At 43.1% G+C, this 26,805-nt stretch overlaps 2 protein-coding genes across 4 annotated transcripts; both read left to right on the top strand.

Moving 5' to 3' along the window:
* The first annotated feature begins 279 nt into the window (after nucleotides 1-279).
* LOC110497195 (NACHT, LRR and PYD domains-containing protein 3) lies at nucleotides 280-14,599 on the top strand. Of its 3 annotated transcripts, XM_090188128.1 has the most exons (10): nucleotides 299-435; nucleotides 1,421-1,489; nucleotides 5,559-5,746; nucleotides 5,993-6,159; nucleotides 6,241-8,083; nucleotides 8,169-8,342; nucleotides 8,514-8,687; nucleotides 10,368-10,541; nucleotides 10,621-10,794; nucleotides 14,422-14,599. In XM_090188128.1, the coding sequence occupies exons 3-10, from the start codon at nucleotides 5,586-5,588 to the stop codon at nucleotides 14,597-14,599; spliced, it is 3,045 nt and encodes a 1,014-aa protein (XP_090044254.1). In that variant the 5' UTR covers nucleotides 299-435; nucleotides 1,421-1,489; nucleotides 5,559-5,585. The 3 variants fall into 3 exon arrangements, with proteins under 3 accessions (XP_090044253.1, XP_090044254.1, XP_036790175.2); XM_090188127.1 differs by lacking the exon at nucleotides 1,421-1,489 and having other exon boundaries at nucleotides 280-435; XM_036934280.2 differs by lacking the exons at nucleotides 8,169-8,342; nucleotides 8,514-8,687; nucleotides 10,368-10,541; nucleotides 10,621-10,794; nucleotides 14,422-14,599 and having other exon boundaries at nucleotides 325-435; nucleotides 6,241-8,087.
* Nucleotides 14,600-14,737: 138 nt separating this feature from the next.
* Nucleotides 14,738-26,504, top strand: LOC118966664 (uncharacterized). Its single transcript, XM_090188143.1, has 13 exons — nucleotides 14,738-14,932; nucleotides 15,493-15,539; nucleotides 15,676-16,225; nucleotides 17,853-18,232; nucleotides 19,057-19,094; nucleotides 19,955-20,019; nucleotides 20,152-20,366; nucleotides 20,553-20,812; nucleotides 21,475-21,609; nucleotides 21,784-21,916; nucleotides 22,018-22,125; nucleotides 22,615-22,895; nucleotides 23,583-26,504. The coding sequence occupies exons 1-12, from the start codon at nucleotides 14,922-14,924 to the stop codon at nucleotides 22,812-22,814; spliced, it is 2,142 nt and encodes a 713-aa protein (XP_090044269.1). The 5' UTR covers nucleotides 14,738-14,921; the 3' UTR covers nucleotides 22,815-22,895; nucleotides 23,583-26,504.
* The last annotated feature ends 301 nt before the right edge of the window (nucleotides 26,505-26,805 follow it).

Genomic DNA, 26,805 nt, shown 5'->3' with positions numbered 1-26,805 from the left:
GACTGAGGGTCAGTCTCAGCAGAGAGAGAGAGCAGCAGACTGAGGGTCAGTCTCAGCAGAGGGGGAGAACAGCAGACTGAGGGTCCGTCTCTCAACATCCCTCCGCTCTCCCTTTCCTCCACAGATCCTAGAGCCTGAGACGGGAGATATGGAGAACTACAAGAAGGAAGAAGTGGGAGTGTTGTTTGTTTTGGCCATGTACTATTTTTATTAGGGTGGATTTAGTTAGTTTCACTTTTACGCATGGATTTTTTTGTTTTTTGTTCAAAACGTCCAGTTGGTGGCGGCAATACATATTTTGGGGTACAGTCCTCCTTAAACCCCACAGAAATAGAAGAAGAAGAAGAAGACCGTTATCATCAAAGAGGAATGTTTAAGACGTGTGTAGCGTTCTTTTACATTTTAATGTAGAAATTGCGAGTGATGATTTAGGGGGTAAGACATCCGTCATGTTATTACAATATTGATTGAAACTTTCAAGAATTATTATTTTAGGCTTATTTACATTTGTGTTGATTTATAGTGATTCGCCTAGTCAATAAGATCCAATGTGATGTGATATAGGCTACAGGGCTAAAAAAAATATAGTATTATTGTTATCGGTGATTGCCAGCACATTAAAGGTGATTATCATCCTCACGAAAGACTGTGGAAACTAGCTCACTTTAATTTCCCGAAAGAAGACGTGCATCGGAATTATGTATAGCTGTCGTTAAATAAAAGTACGTCTCGTCAAGTAAAAGAGACGCGCAACAATGTGCATATAAACTGTTCTCATCCGAACCTGCCACGTTGCACGAATCCATACAGGAAGTACGCGTGGGAACACAAGTATATATTGTAACAGCTCCCTGCTGTTTCATTACAATATAAATTAATATACAAAATACAATTTGGGGGTAAAATATCACATTTACACACGGGCCTTATTAAGGGACATACAGACACTTATAATTATAACAGCGTTTCTGTTAGTAAAGTATTTAATTGTCTTAAAATACAGTTCACATGAAAATGTGGTGTTTTTGTTTGTACATTTACATTTGTGAATATGAAATTTGGCCAAAATAATTATGAAATTAATTACGTAAAAAAATGTTCAGCTAATTTCTATCGTAGGTAAAGAATCCAAGCGGTACATCTCTCCACAATAGTGTAAGATCTTCATGAATATATTACATTATAAATCTACTGATGTCTTGCCACAGTTTTCTTTACATGAATACAATGCCAAGACAAGATGCAACACTGTTTCTGGGTGGTCATTACAAAAGATACAATTTGAGTTGATGTTTTCCTTAAACGTCTTCACATAGTGGTTGGCTGGTTGATTTTTATATATAATTTTAAAGTAAACTTACTTAATTTTTTGTTAACAAGTAGGTATGTGTGTGGCAACATCCAAACTTTTTCCCAACAGATATTATCAGTAAATCCTTTCCAATAAGGCCTGACATAAGGGACATATACAACATCCTGCTGAAACAAGGTTGGTATCGCTTTATGATCCTCCTAACCTGCTGTGTTAATTCTCCTCCTAACCTGCTGTGTTAATTCTCCTCCTAACCTGCTTTAATTCACCTCCTATCCTGCTGTGTTAATTCTCCTCCTATCCTGCCGTGTCAGTTCTCCTCCTAACTTGCTGTGTTAATTATCCTCCTATCCTGCTGTGTTAATTATCCTCCTAACCTGCCGTGTTAATTCTCCTAACCTGCTGTGTTAATTCTCCTCCTAACCTGCTGTGTTAATTCTCCTCCTATCCTGCTGTGTTAATTCTCCTCCTATCCTGCTGTGTTAATTCTCCTCCTATCCTGCTGTGTTAATTCTTCTCCTAACCTGCTGTGTTAATTCTCCTCCTAACCTGCTGTGTTAATTCTCCTCCTAACCTGCTGTGTTAATTCTCCTCCTAACCTGCTGTGTTAATTCTCCTCCTATCCTGCTGTGTTAGTTCTCCTCCTAACCTGCTGTGTTAGTTCTCCTCCTAACCTGCTGTGTTAGTTCTCCTCCTAACATGCTGTGTTAATTCTCCTCCTATCCTGCTGTGTTAATTCTCCTCCTATCCTGCTGTGTTATTCTCCTCCTATCCTGCTGTGTTAATTCTCCTCCTAACCTGCCGTTTTAATTCTCCTCCTAACCTGTTAATTCTCCTCCTAACCTTCCGTGTTAATTCTCCTCCTAACCTGCCGTGTTAATTCTCCTCCTAAACTGCCGTGTTAATTCTCCTCCTAACCTGCCGTGTTAATTCTCCTCCTAACCTGCCGTGTTAATTCTCCTCCTAACCTGCCTTGTTAATTCTCTTCCTAACCTGTCGTGTTAATTCTCCTCCTAACCTGCCGTGTTAATTCTCCTCCTAACCTGCCGTGTTAATTCTCCTCCTAACCTGCCGTGTTAATTCTCCTCCTAACCTGCCGTGTTAATTCTCCTCCTAACCTGCCGTGTTAATTCTCCTCCTAACCTGCCGTGTTAATTCTCCTCCTAACCTGCCTTGTCAATTCTCTTCCTAACCTGTCGTGTTAATTCTCCTCCTAACCTGCCGTGTTAATTCTCCTCCTAACCTGCCGTGTTAATTCTCCTCCTAACCTGCCGTGTTAATTCTCCTCCTAACCTGCCGTGTTAATTCTCCTCCTAACCTGCCGTGTTAATTCTCCTCCTAACCTGCCTTGTTAATTCTCTTCCTAACCTGTCGTGTTAATTCTCCTCCTAACCTGCCGTGTTAATTCTCCTCCTAACCTGCCGTGTTAATTCTCCTCCTAACCGGCCGTGTTAATTCTCCTCCTAACCTGCCGTGTTAATTCTCCTCCTAACCTGCCGTGTTAATTCTCCTCCTAACCTGCCGTGTTAATTCTCCTCCTAACCTGCCGTGTTAATTCTCCTCCTAACCTGCCGTGTTAATTCTCCTCCTAACCTGCCGTGTTAATTCTCCTCCTAACCTGCCGTGTTAATTCTCCTCCTAACCTGCCTTGTTAATTCTCTTCCTAACCTGTCGTGTTAATTCTCCTCCTAACCTGCCGTGTTAATTCTCCTCCTAACCTGCCGTGTTAATTCTCCTCCTAACCGGCCGTGTTAATTCTCCTCCTAACCTGCCGTGTTAATTCTCCTCCTAACCTGCCGTGTTAATTCTCCTCCTAACCTGCCGTGTTAATTCTCCTCCTAACCTGCCGTGTTAATTCTCCTCCTAACCTGCCGTGTTAATTCTCCTCCTAACCTGCCGTGTTAATTCTCCTCCTAACCTGCCGTGTTAATTCTCCTCCTAACCTGCCGTGTTAATTCTCCTCCTAACCTGCCGTGTTAATTCTCCTCCTAACCGGCCGTGTTAATTCTCCTCCTATCCTGCCGTGTCAATTCACCTCCTATCCTGCTGTGTTAATTCTCCTCCTATCCTGCTGTGTTAGTTCTCCTCCTAACCTGCTGTGTTAGTTCTCCTCCTAACCTGCTGTGTTAGTTCTCCTCCTAACCTGCTGTGTTAATTCTCCTCCTATCCTGCTGTGTTAATTCTCCTCCTATCCTGCTGTGTTAATTCTCCTCCTATCCTGCTGTGTTAATTCTCCTCCTATCCTGCTGTGTTAATTCTCCTCATATCCTGCCGTGTTAATTCTCCTCCTAATCTGCTGTGTTAATTCTCCTCCTATCCTGCTGTGTTAATTCTCCTCCTATCCTGCCGTGTTAATTCTCCTCTTAACCTGCCGTGTTAATTATCCTCCTAATCTGCCGTGTTAATTCTCCTCCTAACCTGCCGTGTTAATTCTCCTCCTAACCTGCCGTGTTAATTCTCCTCCTAACCTGCTGTGTTAATTCTCCTCCTAACCTGCTGTGTTAATTCTCCTCCTAACCTGCTGTGTTAATTCTCCTAACCTGCTGTGTTAATTCTCCTAACCTGCTGTGTTAATTCTCCTCCTAACCTGCTGTGTTAATTCTCCTAACCTGCTGTGTTAATTCTCCTCCTAACCTGCTGTGTTAATTCTCCTCCTAACCTGCTGTGTTAATTATCCTCCTAACCTGTCACGTTAATGATCCTGCTATGTAAACAGACCATTAGTCCAGACATACCATCACTATCACCCCACTGGCAACTTTGAGGAAAACATCATAGTTGTGTCTGTTGTTCATATGACTGTATTCCCTCTCATTGGTTAGAACGGTCCCACCTGATCTCGCCTGCCTTTTAATCATTGAGGTCATGTATTTCCATTGTGAGAGCGGCCAATCGGCTGTCTTGACAATATAATAGATCATATTTGACAGAGAAAGGAGTCGGAAATGGGACGCGTGTCACCAGTGTATCCGCTTGTTGCCCCCAGTGCACAGATTACCCATTATATTGACCAGGTACTATAGTGGCTGCTCTATCAGATTACCCATGATATTGACCAGGTACTATAGTGGCTGCTCTATCAGATTACCCATTATATTGACCAGGTACTATAGATAGGCTATGTCAGATTACCCATTATATTGACCAGGTACTATAGTGGCTGCTCTATCAGATTACCCATTATATTGACCAGGTACTATAGTGGCTGCTGTATCAGATTACCCATTATATTGACCAGGTACTATAGTGGCTGCTGTATCAGATTACCCATTATATTGACCAGGTACTATAGTGGCTGCTATATCAGATTACCCATTATATTGACCAGGTACTATAGTGGCTGCTGTATCAGATTACCCATTATATTGATCAGGTACTATAGTGGCTGCTCTATCAGATTATCCATTATATTGACCAGGTACTATAGTGGTTGCTCTATCAGATTATCCATTATATTGACCAGGTACTATAGTGGCTGCTCTATCAGATTACCCATTATATTGACCAGGTACTATAGTTATCAGTTACCCATGATATTGATCCAACCAGGTAGACTAGCTGTTGTTATGGAGTCAGGGAATCCAACCAGGTAGACTAGCTGTTGTTATGGAGTCAGGGGACCCAACCAGGTAGACTAGCTGTTGTTATGGAGTCAGGGGATCCAACCAGGTAGACTAGCTGTTGTTATGGAGTCAGGGGATCCAACCAGGTAGACTATTTGTTGCTATGGAGTCAGGGGATCCAACCAGGTAGACTAGCTGTTGTTATGGTGTCAGGGGATCCAACCAGGTAGACTAGCTGTTGTTATGGTGTCAGGGGATCCAACCAGGTAGACTAGCTGTTGTTAAGGAGTCAGGGGATCCAACCAGGTAGACTAGCTGTTGTTATGGAGTCAGGGGATCCAACCAGGTAGACTAGCTGTTGTTATGGAGTCAGGGGATCCAACCAGGTAGACTAGCTGTTGTTATGGAGTCAGGGGATCCATTCAGGTAGACTAGCTGTTGTTATGGAGTCAGGGGATCCAACCAGGTAGACTAGCTGTTGTTAAGGAGTCTTCTAATGGGGATCCAACCAGGTAGACTAGCTGTTGTTATGGAGTCAAATAATGGGGATCCAAATCAAATTAAGTAACATATTGGACTATGTATGTTTGAATACAATATGAAGTCGCTGATTTAACTCTTTGACCACAGACAGTAAATGTTTTGTTCAGAAATATTGACTGTTCTGTTATTTCTTATTGCAGCTGAGTGAGCTGTGACTTACATCTAAAATGAGTCTCTCTGTGGAGAGAGAAGGGGAGACCACTGCCTCTAAAATGAGTCTCTCTGGGGAGAGAGAGGAGGGGACCACTGCCTCTAAAATGAGTCTCTCTGGGGAAAGAGAGGAGGAGACCACCGCTTCTAAAATGACTCAAGACACCAGTTCTAAGAGGTAAGAGATTAATAGCAAAATATACAGTTCTCTTATATCAAATTAATGAAAAGTGTTCCCAAATTACATAAAATGTAGGCCTATATCATTCATTTAAAGGGCCAAAAACGGATTTACCAATTCCAGACTGTAGCTTTAATAGAAACATCAGGACTTCTAGAAGTTCCACTATGCAGTTGTTAAAATGAAGTAGATGAGGTATTGATGTGATATTGATGAGGTGATCTGTCTCCCTGTTTTGTTCAGTGTCCAGAAGCCCAGAGCAGTGTCACCTACAACCAGCCTGCTATCAATGAAGTGTGATCTGCCACCTGCTTTCAGCCAGGAACCATTACCAGATGACAATAAGGAAGTGGAGAGTTTGGACAGGGAGGATGCATTAAAGATCACACACAACCTTCTGGACAGAAGAAGTAAGACTGTTTTTCATACAATGTTACAAAGAACGGTACAAAGGCCATTATAAAACACACACATTAACTTTTTTCCTACAGGTCAAACTCTGCTGACAGTCCAACAAGACATCAAGGCTAAACTGAAACACAAGTATCAACACATATCTGAAGGAATTGGACACCATGGAAACCAAAGTCTGTTAAAGGACATCTACACAGACCTCTACATCACAGAGGGTGGAAGTGGAGGGCTCAATAATGAACATGAGGTTAGACAGATAGAGATGGCATCCAAGAAACAACCCACACAAGAGACACCAATCAAATGCAACGACATCTTCAAGCCTTTACCTGGACAAGACAAACCAATCAGAACTGTGCTGACCAAAGGAATCGCTGGCATTGGAAAAACAGTCTCTGTGCAGAAGGTCATCCTTGACTGGGCAGAGGGAAAAGCAAATCAGGACGTTCATTTCATGTTTCCTCTTCCTTTCCGTGATCTGAACCTGAAAAAGGACCAATACAGTCTGATGCAACTTCTTTCCCACTACTTCCCAGAGCTGAAAGAGATTGACAGCATTGAAGATGGTGAAACCAAAACTGTTTTCATTTTTGATGGTCTGGATGAGTGTCGACTTCCTCTAGACTTAACAAACAATGAGAAGTGCTGTGATGTCACGAAGCCAACCTCAGTGGACGTGCTGCTGACAAACCTCATCGAGGGGAATCTGCTTCCCTCTGCTCTCCTCTGGATAACCACACGACCTGCAGCAGCCAATCAGATCCCTCCTGAGTGTATTGACCAGGTGACAGAGGTACGAGGGTTCAATGATCCACAGAAGGAGGTGTACTTCAGGAAGAAAATCACAGATCAGAATCTGGCCAATGAAATCATCAAACACATGAAGACATCAAGGAGCCTCCACATCATGTGCCATATACCAGTCTTCTGTTGGATATCAGCCACAGTCCTTGAGATGATACTGAACGAGGCAGAGAAGGATGAAGTCCCCAAAACTCTGACCCAGATGTACTCACACTTCATGCTCATCCAAATCATTGTGAAGAACAGGAAGTACAACAAAGCCACAGAGACAAACCCAAAGGAACTGTCTCAGTCAGACAAAGAGATGATCCTTAAACTGGCAAAGCTGGCTTTCCAACAGCTGCAGAAGGGCAACCTGATCTTCTACGAGGAGGACCTGAGAGAGTGTGGCCTTGACGTCACAGAGGCATCAGAGTACTCAGCATTGTGTACAGAGATCTTCAAAGAAGAATCTGGGCTGTACCAAGACAAGGTCTACAGCTTTGTGCATCTGAGCATTCAGGAGTTTCTAGCGGCAGTGCATGCTTTAGAATCATGTCTGGACAAGAAGGAAAATGTTTTCTCCAAAGCAGTCACTGGTGGTGATGAGGAGGAGGAGGAGGATGATGATGAGGAGGAGGATGAGGAGGAGGAGGAGGAGGAGGAGTCAATCCAGTTGTCTGACTTACACGAGATTGCAGTGGACCAGGCCTTGAAGAGTGAGAATGGACACCTGGACCTGTTCCTCCGCTTCCTTCTGGGTCTCTCACTGGAGTCCAATCAGAATCTGTTGCGAGGCCTTCTGACACAGACAGGAAGTACAACACAGACCAATGAGAGAACAGTTGAGTACCTTTCAGACAAGATCAAGGAGGAATCCTCACCAGAAAGGATCATCAACTTGTTCCACTGTCTGAATGAACTTGGTTCCAACTCTCTAGTTGAAGACATGCAGACCTCCCTGCGATCAGGAACTCTTTCAGAAACAATACTAAAACCTGACCAATGTTCAGCCCTGGCCTACCTGTTACTGATGTCAGAGGAGGTGCTGGAGGAGTTTGACCTCAAGACATACAACACATCAGAGGAAGGTTATCAGAGGTTGCTGCCGGTAGTGAAAACCTGCAACAGAGCACTGTGAGTTATGTTATTGAGTTGATGTGTATACAGTATCATTATAATGAAGGATTTGTATATCTAATAGACTATATCCTTTCTTCAGACTAGCTGGCTGTAAACTCACATATACATCCTGTGAGACTCTGACCTCAGCTCTGCAGACATCAAACTCCCCCCTGAGAGAACTGGACCTCAGCTACAATGACCTGGGAGACAGAGGAGTGGAGCTGCTCTGTGTTGGACTAACCAGTCCACTCTGCAACATACAGACACTAGTGTGAGTTAACTTTCTTCAGGGTCCACTGCCTTAATAGTGTTTATATTTTTGTAGTAATTATGTGTTATTATGTTTTTAACATTATTTGAACATCTTGGTAAATATGCAGATACATACAGTATCATTATAATGAGGGATTTGTCAATATAACAGTTTATCTCCTCTCTCCAGACTAGCTGGCTGTAAACTCACATATAAATCCTGTGAGACTCTGACCTCAGCTCTGCAGACACCAAACTCCCCCCTGAGAGAACTGGACCTCAGCTACAATGACCTGGGAGACAGAGGAGTGAAGCTGCTCTGTGTTGGACTAACCAGTCCACTCTGCAACATACAGACACTAGTGTGAGTTAAATATCTTGTCAAGCCCTAGACCATAGAGCCTTTTTATTTCTCTATTTGGTTAGGGTCGGGGTGTGATTTTGGGTGGGCATTCTAGTTTGTCTGTTTCTTTGTTGGTCGGGAATGGTTCCCGATCAGAGGCAGCTGTCATTCGTTGTCTTTGATTGGGGATCATCCTTAGGCAGCCCTTTCCCTACCTTCAGTTGTGGGATCTTGTTTGTGTGTATGTTACAGGAATTAAATTCCTATATGTTTTAATACCCGATTAAAATTAAACACTCTGTCAATTCCTAAGAATTTGTAAGACTCTTATTTGCATGAAATGGACAGAGACCAGTCTCAAAATCTATCAGCAGCGTTTATTCTCGAGAGTACTGAACATGATACAGTTTACCACAGATTATAAACTGGAAAATTACGTTGTTAGTTTTCGTACTACCCCGTCTCATCAACCAGCAGTACAATGGCTGTATAGTTCTCAAGCTTTCCCACATCGTCTCTCCCTACTAAGATCATGTACGACCCAAGCCAAGGGTCTGCCTGTGTAAGATAAGCATTCTAGCCAGTCTGGCTATAAGTTCATTCATTTCTACCAAGGAACAGACAGTCATTGTTCTAATTCTTGATTATATTTACACACATTATATTCAGTACTAGGGTTAAAGGAAAATTCATACATCTATACAGTAACATAATAGTATTATGATTAGTCAGTCCTGATTGAAATGTATACATAATTAGTCATTATTGATTAAAAAAAATTCCCTTAACAGTGTAGTTGCTTTCTGCACCTGCAATATAGCTTTACGTTCGTTTTTCTTCTTTTGTTGTTTTTCAGTGTCATTTTGAATAAAGGAAAATAAAAAAAGCCTCCCACGCTGCTCATTCGAACGACGAACTTAACAGTATCCACTGTCTTCATAGTGTTCATATATTTGTAGTAATTATGTTTTTTTAATTTTTTAATTTATTTTATTATTATAATTTTTTATTTTACCCCTTTTTCTCCCCAATTTCGTGGTATCCAATTGTTGTAGTAGCTACTATCTTGTCTCATCGCTACAACTCCCGTACGGGCTCAGGAGAGACGAAGGTTGAAAGTCATGCGTCCTCCGATACACAACCCAACCAAGCCGCACTGCTTCTTAACACAGCGCGCATCCAACCCGGAAGCCAGCCGCACCAATGTGTCGGAGGAAACACCGTGACAGGAGTCGCTGGTGCGCGATGAGACAAGGACACCCCTACCGACCAAGCCCTCCCTAACCCGGACGACGCTAGGCCAATTGTGCGTCGCCCCACGGACCTCCCGGTCGCGGCCGGTTACGACAGAGCCTGGGCGCGAACCCAGGGACTCTGATGGCACAGCTGGCGCTGCAGTACAGCGCCCTTAACCGCCCGGGAGGCCCAGTAATTATGTTTTCAACATTATTTGAACATCTTGGTGAAAATACAGAAATATACATACGATGTGATAAATATTTGAAACTATAAGCTTAAATATCTTGAGTGAGTTAGGAATGTTTTTAACATTGTCTAATCGCGTCCTTCTGTTATTGTCTTAATGTATCTCATTATTCCTAAAGCTTTGCATATTGAACAGTGTTTCGACCTGTCTTCTCTCTCCAGACTAGCATTATAATGAAGGATTTGTATATCTAACAGATTATATCCTCTCTCCAGACTAGCTGGCTGTAAAGTCACATATGAATCCTGTGAGACTCTGGCCTCAGCTCTGGAGACATCAAACTCCCCCCTGAGAGAACTGGACCTCCGCTACAATGACCTGGGAGGGAGAGGAGTGGAGCTGCTCTGTGTTGGACTAACCAGTCCACTCTGCAACATACAGACACTAGTGTGAGTTAAATATCTTCAGTATGAGTTATTATGTGGATGTTTTAAACATGTGTTAATCATGTGTTCTTCTGCCCTCTAGTCTAGGTCAGTGTGGTCTGACAGAGGGTTGCTGTTCAGATCTGGCCTCAGTCCTGAGTTCACCCAACTCACAACTGAAACAGCTGCAGCTGAGAGACAATGACCTGCAGGACTCAGGAGTTACACTGCTGTCTGCTGGACTGGAGGATCAAGACTGTAAACTACACACACTGGGGTAAGTACAGCTGTTTCAGTCAGGTTGGTACTGAGCTGAGTTACACTGCTGTCTGCTGGACTGGAGGATCCAGACTGTAAACTACACACACTGGGGTAAGTACAGCTGTTTCAGTCAGGTTGGTACTGAGCTGAGTTACACTGCTGTCTGCTGGACTGGAGGATCCAGACTGTAAACTACACACACTGAGGTGTGTGTGTGTTACAGTGCCTTGCGAAAGTATTCGGCCCCCTTGAACTTTGCGACCTTTTGCCACATTTCAGGCTTCAAACATAAAGATATAAAACTGTATTTTTTTGTGAAGAATCAACAACAAGTGGGACACAATCATGAAGTGGAACAACATTTATTGGATATTTCAAACTTTTTTAACAAATCAAAAACTGAAAAATTGGGCGTGCAAAATTATTCAGCCCCCTTAAGTTAATACTTTGTAGCGCCACCTTTTGCTGCGATTACAGCTGTAAGTCGCTTGGGGTATGTCTCTATCAGTTTTGCACATCGAGAGACTGAAATGTTTTCCCATTCCTCCTTGCAAAACAGCTCGAGCTCAGTGAGGTTGGATGGAGAGCATTTGTGAACAGCAGTTTTCAGTTCTTTCCACAGATTCTCGATTGGATTCAGGTCTGGACTTTGACTTGGCCATTCTAACACCTGGATATGTTTATTTTTGAACCATTCCATTGTAGATTTTGCTTTATATTTTGGATCATTGTCTTGTTGGAAGACAAATCTCCGTCCCAGTCTCAGGTCTTTTGCAGACTCCATCAGGTTTTCTTCCAGAATGGTCCTGTATTTGGCTCCATCCATCTTCCCATCAATTTGAACCATCTTCCCTGTCCCTGCTGAAGAAAAGCAGGCCCAAACCATGATGCTGCCACCACCATGTTTGACAGTGGGGATGATGTGTTCAGGGTGATGAGCTGTGTTGCTTTTACGCCAAACATAACGTTTTGCATTGTTGCCAAAAAGTTCAATTTTGGTTTCATCTGACCAGAGCACCTTCTTCCACATGTTTGGTGTGTCTCCCAGGTGGCTTGTGGCAAACTTTAAACGACACTTTTTATGGATATCTTTAAGAAATGGCTTTCTTCTTGCCACTCTTCCATAAAGGCCAGATTTGTGCAATATACGACTGATTGTTGTCCTATGGACAGAGTCTCCCACCTCAGCTGTAGATCTCTGCAGTTCATCCAGAGTGATCATGGGCCTCTTGGCTGCATCTCTGATCAGTCTTCTCCTTGTATGAGCTGAAAGTTTAGAGGGACGGCCAGGTCTTGGTAGATTTGCAGTGGTCTGATACTCCTTCCATTTCAATATTATCGCTTGCACAGTGCTCCTTGGGATGTTTAAAGCTTGGGAAATCTTTTTGTATCCAAATCCGGCTTTAAACTTCTTCACAACAGTATCTCGGACCTGCCTGGTGTGTTCCTTGTTCTTCATGATGCTCTCTGCGCTTTTAACGGACCTCTGAGACGATCACAGTGCAGGTGCATTTATACGGAGACTTGATTACACACAGGTGGATTGTATTTATCATCATTAGTCATTTAGGTCAACATTGGATCATTCAGAGATCCTCACTGAACTTCTGGAGAGAGTTTGCTGCACTGAAAGTAAAGGGGCTGAATAATTTTGCACGCCCAATTTTTCAGTTTTTGATTTGTTAAAAAAGTTTGAAATATCCAATAAATGTCGTTTCACTTCATGATTGTGTCCCACTTGTTGTCGATTCTTCACAAAAAAATACAGTTTTATATCTTTATGTTTGAAGCCTGAAATGTGGCAAAAGGTCGCAAAGTTCAAGGGGGCCGAATACTTTCGCAAGGCACTGTATGTGAGTGTGTGTTGCTAGTGTTCAAGTATGTCTTCTCCAGTATGTACTTTAAAGTATATATCCCCCAAAATACAACTTAGTGTATCTGTACTTTACTATTTAGATTTTCGACTACTTTTACTTCACTACATTCCTGAAGAAAATAAAGTACTTTTTATTCCGTACATTTTCCCTGACAGCCAAAATTACTCGTTACATTGTCATGCTTAGCAGGACAGGAAAACGGTCCAATTCACACACTTATCAAAAGAACATCTCTGGTCGTCTCTACTGCCTCTGATCTGGAGGACTCACTAAACAGAGAACATCCCTGGTCGTCTCTACTGCCTCTGATCTGGAGGACTCACTAAACAGAGAACATCCCTGGTCATCCCTACTGCCTCTGATCTGGCAGAGTCACTAAACAGAGAACATCCCTGGTCATCCCTACTGCCTCTGATCTGGCAGTCACTAAACAGAGAACATCCCTGGTCATCCCTACTGCATCTGATCTGGAGGACTCACTAAACAGAGAACATCCCTGGTCATCCCTACTGCCTCTGATCTGGCAGACTCACTAAACAGAGAACATCCCTGGTCATCCCTACTGCATCTGATCTGGAGGACTCACTAAACAGAGAACATCCCTGGTCATCCCTACTGCCTCTGATCTGGCGGACTCACTAAACAGAGAACATCCCTGGTCATCCCTACTGCCTCTGATCTGGAGGACTCACTAAACAGAGAACATCCCTGGTCATCCCTACTGCCTCTGATCTGGAGGACTCACTAAACAGAGAACATCCCTGGTCATCCCTACTGCCTCTGATCTGGCGAACTCACTAAACAGAGAACATCCCTGGTCATCCCTACTGCCTCTGATCTGGCGGACTCACTAAACAGAGAACATCCCTGGTCATCCCTACTGCATCTGATCTGGAGGACTCACTAAACAGAGAACATCCCTGGTCATCCCTACTGCATCTGATCTGGAGGACTCACTAAACAGAGAACATCCCTGGTCATCCCTACTGCATCTGATCTGGAGGACTCACTAAACAGAGAACATCCCTGGTCATCCCTACTGCCTCTGATCTGGAGGACTCACTAAACAGAGAACATCCCTGGTCATCCCTACTGCCTCTGATCTGGCGAACTCACTAAACAGAGAACATCCCTGATCATCCCTACTGCCTCTGATCTGGAGGACTCACTAAACAGAGAACATCCCTGGTCGTCCCTACTGCCTCTGATCTGGCAGACTCACTAAACAGAGAACATCCCTGGTCATCCCTACTGCCTCTGATCTGGCGGACTCACTAAACAGAGAACATCCCTGGTCATCCCTACTGCCTCTGATCTGGCGGACTCACTAAACAGAGAACATCCCTGGTCATCCCTACTGCCTCTGATCTGGCGGACTCACTAAACAGAGAACATCCCTGGTCATCCCTACTGCCTCTGATCTGGCGAACTCACTCAACACAAATGCTTCGTTTGTAAATGATGTCTGAGTGATGGAGTGTGCCCCTGGCTATCAGTAAAATAAACTAGAAAATGGTGCCGTCTGGTTGGCTTAATATAAGGATTTTAAAATGATTTATACTTTTTCTTTTAATACTTAAGTACATTTCATCAATTCCATTTACTTTTGAAGTATATTTAAAACCCGAATACTTTAAGACTTTTACTCAAGTAGTATTTTACTGGGTGACTTTTACTTGAGTCATTTTCTATTAAGCTATTTGTACTTTTACTCAAGTATGACAATTGGGTACTTATTCAACCACTGGTTCTCTACTCCCCTCTAGTCTTGGTCAGTGTGGTCTGTCAGAGGGTTGCTGTTCACATCTGGCCTCAGTCCTGAGTTCACCCAACTCACAACTGAAACAACTGGAGCTGAGAGACAATGACCTGCAGGACTCAGGAGTTACACTGCTGTCTGCTGGATTGGAGGATCCAGACTGTAAACTACACACACTGGGGTAAGTACAGCAGTTTCAATCAGGTCGGTACTGAGCATAGTAATTCAAATACTCTGAAAATCTGTTTCATGTCAATGTTTGTGTCATGGACACATGTATTGGTGACCTACAAGATGATTGACACCAGTACACCAACCTAGACAGCTGTTGTGTCTCTCTGTAGGCTGTCTGGCTGTCTGGTCACAGAGGAGGGCTGTGCTGCTCTGTCTTCAGCTCTGAGGTCAAACCCCTCCCACCTGAAAGAGCTGGACCTGAGCTACAATCACCCAGGAGACTCTGCAGGGGGACTGCTTTCATCTGCTCTGGTGGATCCCACATATAAACGGATGAAGCTGAAGTAAGTCAGAATAGATGTCCTGATAGTGTGAGCAGTGGTTGTGTCATATGTAGTGTAGTAGGGTCAGTAACATGAGGACATGATAGTATAATTAAGGGGAAGTTTACTCAGCAGGCTGAGCACTCCAACACAGCATACATCATCACCACATGAATACTCTTCTTCTGCATCTCTGATATCCTGTTGGAATTGTACTCCGTTCTGTATGCAGTAGGTAGGATATAATACCTGTATGTCTCTAGTAATGAATTGTACTCTGTTCTGTATGCAGTAGGTAGGATAGAATACCTGTATGTCTCTAGTAATGAATTGTACTCCGTTCTGTATGCAGTAGGTAGGATAGAATACCTGTATGTATCTTGTAATGAATTGTACTCTGTTCTGTATGCAGTAGGTAGGATAGAATACCTGTATGTCTCTAGTAATGAATTGTACTCTGTTCTGTATGCAGTAGGTAGGATAGTAATGAACTGGGATAGTGCACCAGAACACAACAATATGGTTTAAATGTTGACTGCTTTATTAGGTCTTTGTCAGTCAATAACCTGTTTCTCCTACAGTGTGGATCATGGTGGAGAGTGTTGGCTGAAATCAGGGCTGAGGAAATGTAAGTCTCTTCAATCCTAATTAACTGTATATTCAGCACTATAGTAACATATTAACTAATCAATACTTGTTCTGTACCTACAAAACAACATTTTATATGAAGATGTGGTTTGATTAAACTCTCCTTTTGTCTACAGATGCCTGTCATCTCACCCTGGACCCAAATACAGCAAACCCCCACCTGATACTGTCTGAGGGGAACAGGAAGTTGAAACGGGTGGTGGAGGACCAGCATTATGAAGACCATCCAGACAGATTTGACTGTCTTTATCAAGTTCTCTGCAGAGAAGGCTTATCTGGGTGTCGTTATTACTGGGAGGTGGAGAGGGGTGGTGGCATGGCGGACATTGGTGTGGTGTACAAAGGACTGAAGAGGAAGGAAAGGGGGAGTGACCGTAGGATTGGAGACAATAGGAAGTCTTGGTGTTTAGTCTGCTTTGACAAAGGTTATTTATTTAAACATGATGGAGTCAGCAGATCCATCCCTCGTCATGTTTCTAACAGAGTTGGAGTGTATCTGGACTGGCCAGCTGGTACTTTGACCTTCTATAGCGTGTCCTCCTCTGGTACACTGACACACCTTCACACAGAACACACCACGTTCACTGAACCCCTCTATCCTGGGTTTGGGATTTACTCCGCCTTCTCAGTGACCCTGTGTCAGATAGATGACCAACACATTCAGAGGTGAGTCAAATAGCGATGTTTCCTCATTGTGTTTTCCTCTGGAGTCATTCCTACAATTACATTAGTAGTAGTGTTTTAGTAGCCCTCTGAGATCGATTGGTGTGTCAATCTAAGTAACATAAAAGAATCCCCATCGGGCTCCCGAGTGCTTGAGGCTTCACTACAGATCCGGGTTCGATCCCGGGCTGTGCCGAAGCCGGACGCACCAGGAGACCCATGAGGCGGCCGCAATTGTCCCAGCGCTGTCTGGAGGGTTTGGCTGACTGGGACGTCCTTATCCCATCACGCTCTAGCGACTCCTTGTGGCGGCCGGACTTTCCTCCGACAAATTGGTGCAGCTGGCTGCCTGGTTAAGCAGGCAGTGTGTCAAGAAGCAGTGGTGTGGCTTGGCTTCTGTGTTTCAATCCACGGTGAAAGGTGGCAGAGCTAGTCAGTTAGATTAGTAGTAGTTAGATTAGTAGTAATGGTGGCAGGTGGCAGAGCTAGTCAGTTAGATTAGTAGTAGTTAGATTAGTAGTAATGGTGGCAGGTGGCAGAGCTAGTCAGTTAGATTAGTAGTAGTTAGATTAGTAGTAGTTAGATTAGTAGTAATGGTGGCAGGTGGCAGAACTAGTCAGTTAGATTAGTAGTAGTTAGATTAGTAGTAGTTAGATTAGTAGTAATGGTGGCAGGTGGCAGAGCTAGTCAGTTAGATTAGTAGTAATGGTGACAGAGCTAGTCAGTTAGATTAGTAGTAGTTAGATTAGTAGTAATGGTGGCAGAGCTAGTCAGTTAGATTAGTAGTAGTTAGATTAGTAGTGGTTAGATTAGTATTAATGGTGGCAGAGCTAGTCAGTTAGATTAGTAGTAGTGATGACAGAGCTAGTCAGTTAGATTAGTAGTAGTTAGATTAGTAGTAGTGGTGACAGGTGACAGAGCTAGTAAGTTAGATTAGTAGTAGTGGTGGCAGAGCTAGTCAGTTAGATTAGTAGTAATGGTGGCAGAGCTAATCAGTTAGATTAGTAGTAGTGGTGACAGGTGACAGAGCTAGTCAGTTAGATTAGTAGTAGTGGTGGCAGAGCTAATCAGTTAGGTTAGTAGTAGTTAGATTAGTAGTAGTTAGATTAGTAGTAATGGTGACAGAGCTAGTCAGTTAGATTAGTAGTAGTTAGATTAGTAGTAATGGTGGCAGAGCTAGTCAGTTAGATTAGTAGTAGTTAGATTAGTAGTAATGGTGGCAGAGCTAGTCAGTTAGATTAGTAGTAGTTAGATTAGTAGTAATGGTGGCAGAGCTAATCAGTTAGATTAGTAGTAATGGTGGCAGGTGGCAGAGCTAGTCAGTTAGATTAGTAGTAGTTAGATTAGTAGTAGTTAGATTAGTAGTAATGGTGGTTAGATTAGTAGTAATGGTGAAAGGTGGCAGAGCTAGTCAGTTAGATTAGTAGTAGTTAGATTAGTAGTAATGGTGACAGGTGGCAGAGCTAGTGGCAGAGTTAGATTAGTAGTAGTGGTGTGTTTTAATGTGTTCTGTTGGACCTACAGACAGTTAGATTAGTAGTCGTGGTGTGTTTTAATGGGTTCTGTTGGACCTACAGACAGTTAGATTAGTAGTAGTGGTGTGTTTTAATGTGTTCTGTTGGAACACCAGAGACCATGGTGGAGAGAGTTGTATCAAGCCTGGACCTGAGGACACCAGAGACCATGGTGGAGAGAGTTGTATCAAGCCTGGACCTGAGAACACCAGAGACCATGGTGGAGAGAGTTGTATCAAGCCTGGACCTGAGGACACCAGAGACCATGGTGGAGAGAGTTGTATCAAGCCTGGACCTGAGGACACCAGAGACCATGGTGGAGAGAGTTGTATCAAGCCTGGACCTGAGGACACCAGAGACCATGGTGGAGAGAGTTGTATCAAGCCTGGACCTGAGAACACCAGAGACCATGGTGGAGAGAGTTGGATCAAGCCTGGACCTGAGGACACCAGAGACCATGGTGGAGAGAGTTGGATCAAGCCTGGACCTGAGAAATGTGAGGGTTTTTTACATTTATTTTTTACCTTTATTTAACTAGACAAGTCAGTTAAGAACAAATTCTTATTTTCAATGACGGCCTAGGAACAGTGGGTTAACTGCCTGTTCAGGGGCAGAATGACAGATTTTGTACCTTGTCAGCTCGGGGATTTGATCTTGCAACCTTCCGGTTACTAGTCCAATGTTCTAACTACTAGGCTACCCTGCCGCCCCAGAAATGTGAGTTAACTGATAATTGTTTTTAAGTCAAAGTAGTTTTAAAGCATTCATTATACTTGAGTCCCAGACAAGGAGCACAATCATGATCTATTTTGTCAAAACAAACTTAAAGGTAGAGTCAGCGATATGACGTAGATGCACAAAGTAAACAGCATAGTGGGTCAATTTCTACAACAACTAAGAGTGTTGGAGAGCAAGGCTAAACTTCTCCGCTGTTTTGGTCCCGTGACTAACATTCTGTAAGAGAGTGAAGATGGGCAGATACTGTTTGTGACTGTGTGAGAGAGAAGTCGGGCATCTTGCTCATCACAATATCGGTGGTGCTGCTCGTACAACATACATTTATCTGACTCTACCTTTAAACTCTCATCCTAGAATCTACCAGAAATCAGGCCCCCAACATCTACAAAACATGGACCAGAATGATGTTGTTTCCTGCTTCTACAAACATTAATTAATATAACGCTAATGTCAGATTATGGTATGCTAATGAGTGTACATTCTGAGACTGTTGCTTAGTTATATTACAAGTCTATTTAATAATGATTAATTCATTATTACATGAGATTGTCCATTTTAAATAACAACTACTTTTGACTTCAGGGATTCCTCAGAGCTGTAAGACTTGTGACCATGTTGAGGTAAGTCATAATGTAAATTCTTACTTTTACATACCTGCAGGAGTCCGGCACAGTCTCAACGCCAGGTGTGTACTGACCAACTATTCATACTGGGATATAGACAGTCCTGTGTTCTGCTTTAGTAATATAAACACAGTCTCAAAGCCAGGTGTGTAGTGACCAACCATTCATACTGGGATATAGACAGTCCTGTGTTCTGCTTTAGTAATATAAACACAGTCTCAAAGCCAGGTGTGTACTGACCAACCATTCATACTGGGATATAGACAGTCCTGTGTTCTGCTTTAGTAATATAAACACAGTCTCAAAGCCAGGTGTGTACTGACCAACCATTCATACTGGGATATAGACAGTCCTGTGTTCTGCTTTAGTAATATAAACACAGTCTCAAAGCCAGGTGTGTACTGACCATCCATTCATGCTGGGATATAGACAGTCCTGTGTTCTGCTTTAGTAATATAAACACAGTCTCAAAGCCAGGTGTGTACTGACCAACCATTCATCCTGGGATATAGACAGTCCTGTGTTCTGCTTTAGTAATATAAACACAGTCTCAAAGCCAGGTGTGTACTGACCAACCATTCAAACTGGTATATAGACTCCTGTGTTCTGCTTTTAGGCATGCAGGATTTTAGCTGTTGTCATATTTTGTCATTCAACAGTTTAATTGGATAAATACGTTAAATTAGTTACTTTGGTTAATGGGCCAGTTTCCCAGACACAGATTAAGTCTAGTCCTGGACCTTAAAGAACTTTCTATTGAAACTTTCATTGGGCATGCTTTAAGTCCAGCACTAGACTCAATCTGTGTCCAGGAAACAGGCCCCATATGTATTACTGACATGCTTGTCCTTGTTCAGGACTCCACACACTGGCTTCAGATTGAACCCTTGACTTCCACTGTCCAGGGAGTGACAATGTTCAGGTAAAATAACTACTTATAACATTTCATTCCACCTGCTAGTGTATTTCCCTGTTACCTTTGGGAATAGTCTTCTAATCCAACCTCTCCATTTGATGATTGACCCTCTCTCCCATATCTTGTTGTTGCCTTCAGACACAGGACACCCAAAGGGAGTTATGAGTGCACAGTGGCTGGGCTCCGCTGGCTGTGTGAGAGAGATGTAATTCTGAAGTATCACTTCAGGAACTGGGAACCCTACAGTCAACTTCTGAAAGACATGCAGTACACACAAGGTGGTCCATTGCTGGACATTACTATGGAGTTAGGTGAACTGGAGGAAGTTCATCTGCCACACTTTGTCTGTTTAGGTAAAACCATGTAGAAATAGTATTCAGAAAGACATTTCCATGTAACTGAGTTTCACTTCCTGAATTAATGAATAAACTATTATGGGAGTTTGAGTTTACTGTGATCTGGTACTGCACATTCTTTGTGTTTTAGTTGGATGAATAATAAAATATGTCTTTCTGTCTCCTTTGTATTGTGTTGTTCAGGGACCAACCCTTCCCTGAGGAATGAGATGAAGATTCTTCATGTAGAGGAACATGGAGTGTCTTTAGAGGAAGTGCATGAAGTCACCAGATTCCATGTTAAGATTCTCCATCCCAAGTTCTCAGCTATCGCTGTTATACTGAGCTATATCCTTTCTTGGATCGTAGATGTCCACTGTGATGTGGTCCTCTACATGGCAGTAAAAAAGTCAACAATAATTTCAAGGCTGTACCTGCTCCTCAGAAACTCCAGTCAGAAAGAGGTGAGGCACTATTACTGAAGTGACAACAGTATGTTGAATCTTACTGAAGGAAAGCTGATAGTTTGTTGAAAATCTCGAGATTACAAAGACAACATGCAGCTCTGTGACAAATCTATTTCTGTCTCATTCAGTTGAAGAGCCAGTAGATGGCACACATACCTCTGGTCGGAGGAGAACCCAATGCCCCTGGGCAGTGAAGGGGACATTGCCCCTGGGCAGTGAAGGGGACATTGCCCCTGGGCAGTGAAGGGGACATTGCCCCTGGGCAGTGAAGGGGACATTTCCCTGTGTAGGGTGCTGTATTTCAGATGGGACATTAAATGGGTGTCCTCTCCATGGTCACTTAAGATCCCATGGTACATATCGTAAGAGTACTTACTGGCTAAACTGGCTAAACTTCCAATCTGACCCTCATACCATCATGGCTACCTAATCATCCTCAGCTTCCAATTGGCTCATTTATCCCCTCTCCCTCTCCCTTGTAACTATTCCCCAGGTCGTTGCTGTAAAAGAGAATCTCTTCTCAGTCAACTTATCTGGTAAAATAATGGTAAATCAATAACGATAGTGTTGACAAAAATGGATTGCCCAGTGAGCTGCATGTTGTGTGAATTATGAGACTACATTGTTGTGACTGACTACTTACATCTCTCATTTTGTAGGCTGTTCGGGAACGGGAGAAAGATCAGGTGTCCCAAGGATATTCTGAATTTCTCCTGCCAAGTCCAAATGGGCCCTTAAAGATGAACAGTTGGTTTGCACTCAAGAATCCCCTCTCCACTTCCATCTATCCAGAGGTGCAGTTTTATCAGGCTGAGGACATGAATCTGTCATATTGTATATGAATTACTAGAATATCATTCTATTTCTCTCTCTCTCTCTCTCCTACTCTCTCTCTCTCTCTCTCCTACTCTCTCTCTCTCTCTCGCTCTCGCTCTCGCTCTCTCGTTGCACCATATGGCCTCCTACAGAAGATACAGCTGTTACCTGCAAACACCACACCCAGCTGTTGTAAGATGATAATGGGAAACACAGGGGTGGACATTGAGATGGAGTTAATCGGGGATGATGAGAGGACAGTATGGAAATCAGTGGTATCAAAAGGTAAGAAATACTGGACATGAACAGTATGTCAATCATCAATGTCCTTTTCTAACAGATGCTATTAAAGTGTTTTATGATATTTTCTCTTGTTTGTCTTTCAGATGAATACAGCAAAGACTCTCATCCAACACGTAAGTTTGTCTTTGTGGACAAGGTCACAGAGCTAACGTCCCTTCAAGTTGTGATGAAGGACACTGTTGAAGACCTTTGTGAGTCATGTTCAGTGGGGTGATGAAGACCTTTGTGAGTCATGTTCAGTGGGGTGATGAAGGACACTGTTGAAGATCTAACATGAGTCGTGTTCAGTGGGATGATGAAGGTCTTCATGAGTCGTGTTCAGTGGGGTGATGAAGGTCTCCATGAGTCGTGTTCAGTGGGGTGATGAAGGTCTCCATGAGTCTTGTTCAGTGGGGTGATGAAGGTCTTCATGAGTCATGTTCAGTGGGGTGATGAAGGTCTTCATGAGTCTTGTTCAGTGGGGTGATGAAGGTCTTCATGAGTCATGTTCAGTGGGGTGATGAAGGTCTTCATGAGTCTTGTTCAGTGGGGTGATGAAGGTCTTCATGAGTCTTGTTCAGTGGGGTGATGAAGGTCTTCATGAATCATGTTCAGTGGGGTGATAACTGGAGAGAATGTTAGATGTAGAAACAGCTGCTGTTCACCCTAAAGACATATTCATTTCATTCACCCCCCTTCAGCATTAACACTCCCTGGGATTCCTGCTGAGGAGTTTCTGAAGAAACACAGGGCTGAACTCATTCACGGAGTCAAAAACCCAAAGCCAATAGCAGATGTTCTGTCGTCAAAGAGCATGATTGGTGATGAAGAGTACTCCAGAATAACAGCTGAAACAACTGAACAGGAGCGAATGAGAACTACTGAACGCAGTCCTCCCTAAAGGACCAGAAGTGATGGGAGCTTGTCTCAAAGCTCTCAGTGAACATGAACACCATCTTGTTAAGTACTTGAGTGAATCTAGGTAAGACCGGTTTCTTTTCTCCCTCCCTTGAATATGTGGAATGATTAAATATAGGTAAAATAACAACATAGCTACTCAGATCAAAGATAAAGTACTTTTCAGAATGGAAGCATGTTTTTTTGTGTTGCTGCCTGTAATAAATTACTCTTATCATAGGACCATCATCACATAATTATCTAATCATTATCTCAGGTGTATCATAGGGCCATTATCTCATCATTATCTCAGGTGTATCGTAGGACCATCATCACATGATTATCTAATCATTATCTCAGGTGTATCATAGGGCCATCATTATCTCAGGTGTATCATAGGACCATCATCACATCATTATCTCAGGTGTATCATATGACCATCATCACATCATTATCTCAGGTGTATCATAGGAACATCATCACATCACTATCTCAGGTGTATCATAGGATGTCATCACATCATTATCTCAGGTGCATCATAGGACCATCATCACATCCTTATCTCAGGTGTATCATAGGATGTCATCACATCATTATCTCAGGTGCATCATAGGACCATCATCACATCATTATCTCAGGTGTATCATAGGACATCATCACATCATTATCTCAGGTGTATCATAGGACCATCATCACATCATTATCTCAGGTGTATCTCACTCCTCAATCTTCTCCATACTTTCTGATCTCTCCTACATCCTCTGTCTTGTAGCACCTAATCTGAAGATGCTGAGGCCTGTCTCCTAGTCTGTGGACAAAAGACACTTCACCTAATCTGAAGATGCTGAGGCCTGTCTCCTAGTCTGTGGACAAAGACACTTCTCCACCTAATCTGAAGATGCTGAGGCCTGTCTCCTAGTCTGTGGACAAAAGACACTACTTCACCTAATCTGAAGATGCTGAGGCCTGTCTCCTAGTCTATGGACAAATACACTTCTCCACCTAATCTGAAGATGCTGAGGCCTGTCTCCTAGTCTGTGGACAAAGACACTTCTCCACCTAATCTGAAGATGCTGAGGCCTGTCTCCTAGTCTGTGGACAAAGACACTTCTCCACCTAATCTGAAGATGCTGAGGCCTGTCTCCTAGTCTGTGGACAAAGACACTTCTCCACCTAATCTGAAGATGCTGAGGCCTGTCTCCTAGTCTGTGGACAAAGACACTTCTCCACCTAATCTGAAGATGCTGAGGCCTGTCTCCTAGTCTGTGGACAAAGACACTTCTCCACCTAATCTGAAGATGCTGAGGCCTGTCTCCTTGTCTGTGGACAAAGACACTTCTCCACCTAATCTGAAGATGCTGAGGCCTGTCTCCTAGTCTGTGGACAAAGACACTTAAATTATTTTAAATTGTAATGTTTTCTATTCTTTAAAACACGTGTTTTATTCATGTGCTTTTCTATAAACCAATGTGTGTTCATTAAGTGGCCGACTGTACAGATCCTCACTATCAGTAGCTGTAATTTGGCAGTAAGCCCAGACTTGAGAAGGAGATATCTCAGTTTCAAGGTCTCATTTTAGAGCGAAGAAGACTGGTGAGGTGTTGGTCTGTCAAATGTTATGAACCAGTATTGGTCGGTCACATAAATGAAGCAAAACGTTAATGATTCATGAAATTTGCCAAATCATTTAAATATAACTTGTCTGTGTATAGCCATATATAAGACAACTGCTGGGTCTGACTAGGGAGAGCTCCTGATTGACATGTGTACTATGGTACATTGAGTTGGGTCTGACCAGGGAGAGCTCCTGATTGACATGTGTACTATGGTACATTGAGTTGGGTCTGACCAGGTAGAGATCCTGATTGACATGTGTACTATGGTACATTGAGTTGGGTCTGACCAGGTAGAGATCCTGATTGACATGTGTACTATGGCACATTGAGTTGGGTCTGACCAGAGAGAGCTCCTGATTGACATGTGTACTATGGTACATTGAGTTGGGTCTGACCAGAGAGAGATCCTGATTGACATGTGTACTATGGCACATTGAGTTGGGTCTGACCAGAGAGAGCTCCTGATTGATATGTGTACATTGAGATGGGTCTGACCAGGGAGAGATCCTGATTGACATGTGTACTATGGCACATTGAGTTGGGTCTGCCCAGGGAGAGATCCTGATTGACATGTGTACTATGGCACATTGAGTTGGGTCTGCCCAGGGAGAGATCCTGATTGACATGTGTACTATGGTTCATTGAGTTGGGTCTGACCAGGTAGAGATCCTGATTGACATGTGTACTATGGTACATTGAGTTGGGTCTGCCCAGGGAGAGCTCCTGATTGACATGTGTACTATGGTACATTGAGTTGGGTATGCCCAGGGAGAGATCCTGATTGGTTTGAACCTTTCCAGCTCATTTCAGATTGACTTCGAGTGTCTCTCTGTGGAAGAATTTCCACAACATGATTTTGAAAACGCAATTAAGGCGATGAACTGGAATGATCTCTTGTCCTATACAGATGGGGAAGCTGATAGTCAGGATAGTCAAAGATACACACCACCACGTTGACGTCTTGACCAAAGACCTTCCTTAGATTCTTTACGGGATTACAACTCACTCTGTCTGAAGGAAATTAGGAAATGGACTCACGAAAGGGGGAATCGCTGAGAGGGCAGAGAAGGCACGTGACATCATCGACATGGTGTTGAGAAAAGGAACTGAGTCGTGTTCCAGGATGATCAACCTTCTTGGGGAGCTGGACCCCATATCTTTGTTCACAGCTTCAGATCAACAGTTGTAGTCAACCCCTGGAGGTGGGGAGACCAGGCAGAATAGACGGGCAGGATGGTTCAACATGTTCTGGTTGTCTGTTGCTTTAATTCAGGCTGCCGAAAATGTAAATCAAACATGAACACTAAAATAACGATAAAACTTACGAAAGGTCCAATCAAACAGCCTCTCTCCTTCTGCCGCCTCCTGGAATGCCCAATCAAACAGCCTCTCTCCTTCTGCAGCCTCCTGGAAGTGTGGATCTTCTAGCAGGAGGGTCAGTCAGTCCTACACTAGGTAACTAGCTGGACCCCTATCTAGCAGGAGGGTCAGTCAGTCCTACACTAGGTACCTAGCTGGACCCCTATCTAGCAGGAGGGTCAGTCAGTCCTAAACTAGATACCTAGCTGGACGCCTGTCTTGCAGGAGGGTCAGTCAGTCCTACACTAGGTACCTAGCTGGACTTCTATCTAGCAGAAGGGTCAGTCAGTCCTACACTAGGTACCTAGCTGGACCCCTATCTAGCAGGAGGGTCAGTCAGTCCTACACTAGGTACCTAGCTGGACTTCTATCTAGCAGGAGGGTCAGTCAGTCCTACGCTAGGTACCTAGCTGGACTTCTATCTAGCAGGAGGGTCAGTCAGTCCTACGCACATTCAACATAAATATTTTTTATGAATATATTGTACAGTGTTGGCCTGTTAGAGGTTTATGGGACTGGCTGGATATCAACACAACCACCTCAGTCTATCAGCAGCTTTCTGTGTTGAAACAGGAAGTCCATTTCTAAGGAAGTAGAGGAAAGGGTTTACCTCTTTATTATAGCTCAATTCCGCCAATAAAAATAAGCAAGACCTAGCAAGAATAAGACCTTGACCTCGGCGATTTTCCTTCAAAAATAAAAGTCCCGCTGTTTGTGAATTTCCTTTTTGTTATTCCTTAAAAAAATATTTTTTCGAAATTCGTAACACTTTAGGAGGAAATATTAGCAGACTTAGAATGTTGTTCAACAATATGAAAACAAGTAATAAAGTGAATCGTCTTTACTGCAGAAATTAGATTATAGCGTTAACAAATTTTGTTCACGGGATTAAAAGTAATGATTACTGGACAGTTGTCATGGTAACGGCCGTAATGCAACAACAAAACATGATAATGCCACTTTTAACAATGATAGTAATAACACTATTAATTAATAATAGTTTTATAATAATACATTTTA

Source organism: Oncorhynchus mykiss, chromosome 10 (assembly GCF_057628025.1).
Source record: "Oncorhynchus mykiss isolate SJ-2025 chromosome 10, ASM5762802v1, whole genome shotgun sequence".
In the NCBI taxonomy this organism is placed as follows: Eukaryota; Metazoa; Chordata; class Actinopteri; order Salmoniformes; family Salmonidae; genus Oncorhynchus; species Oncorhynchus mykiss.
This window is presented reverse-complemented; position numbering and strand designations above follow the sequence as displayed.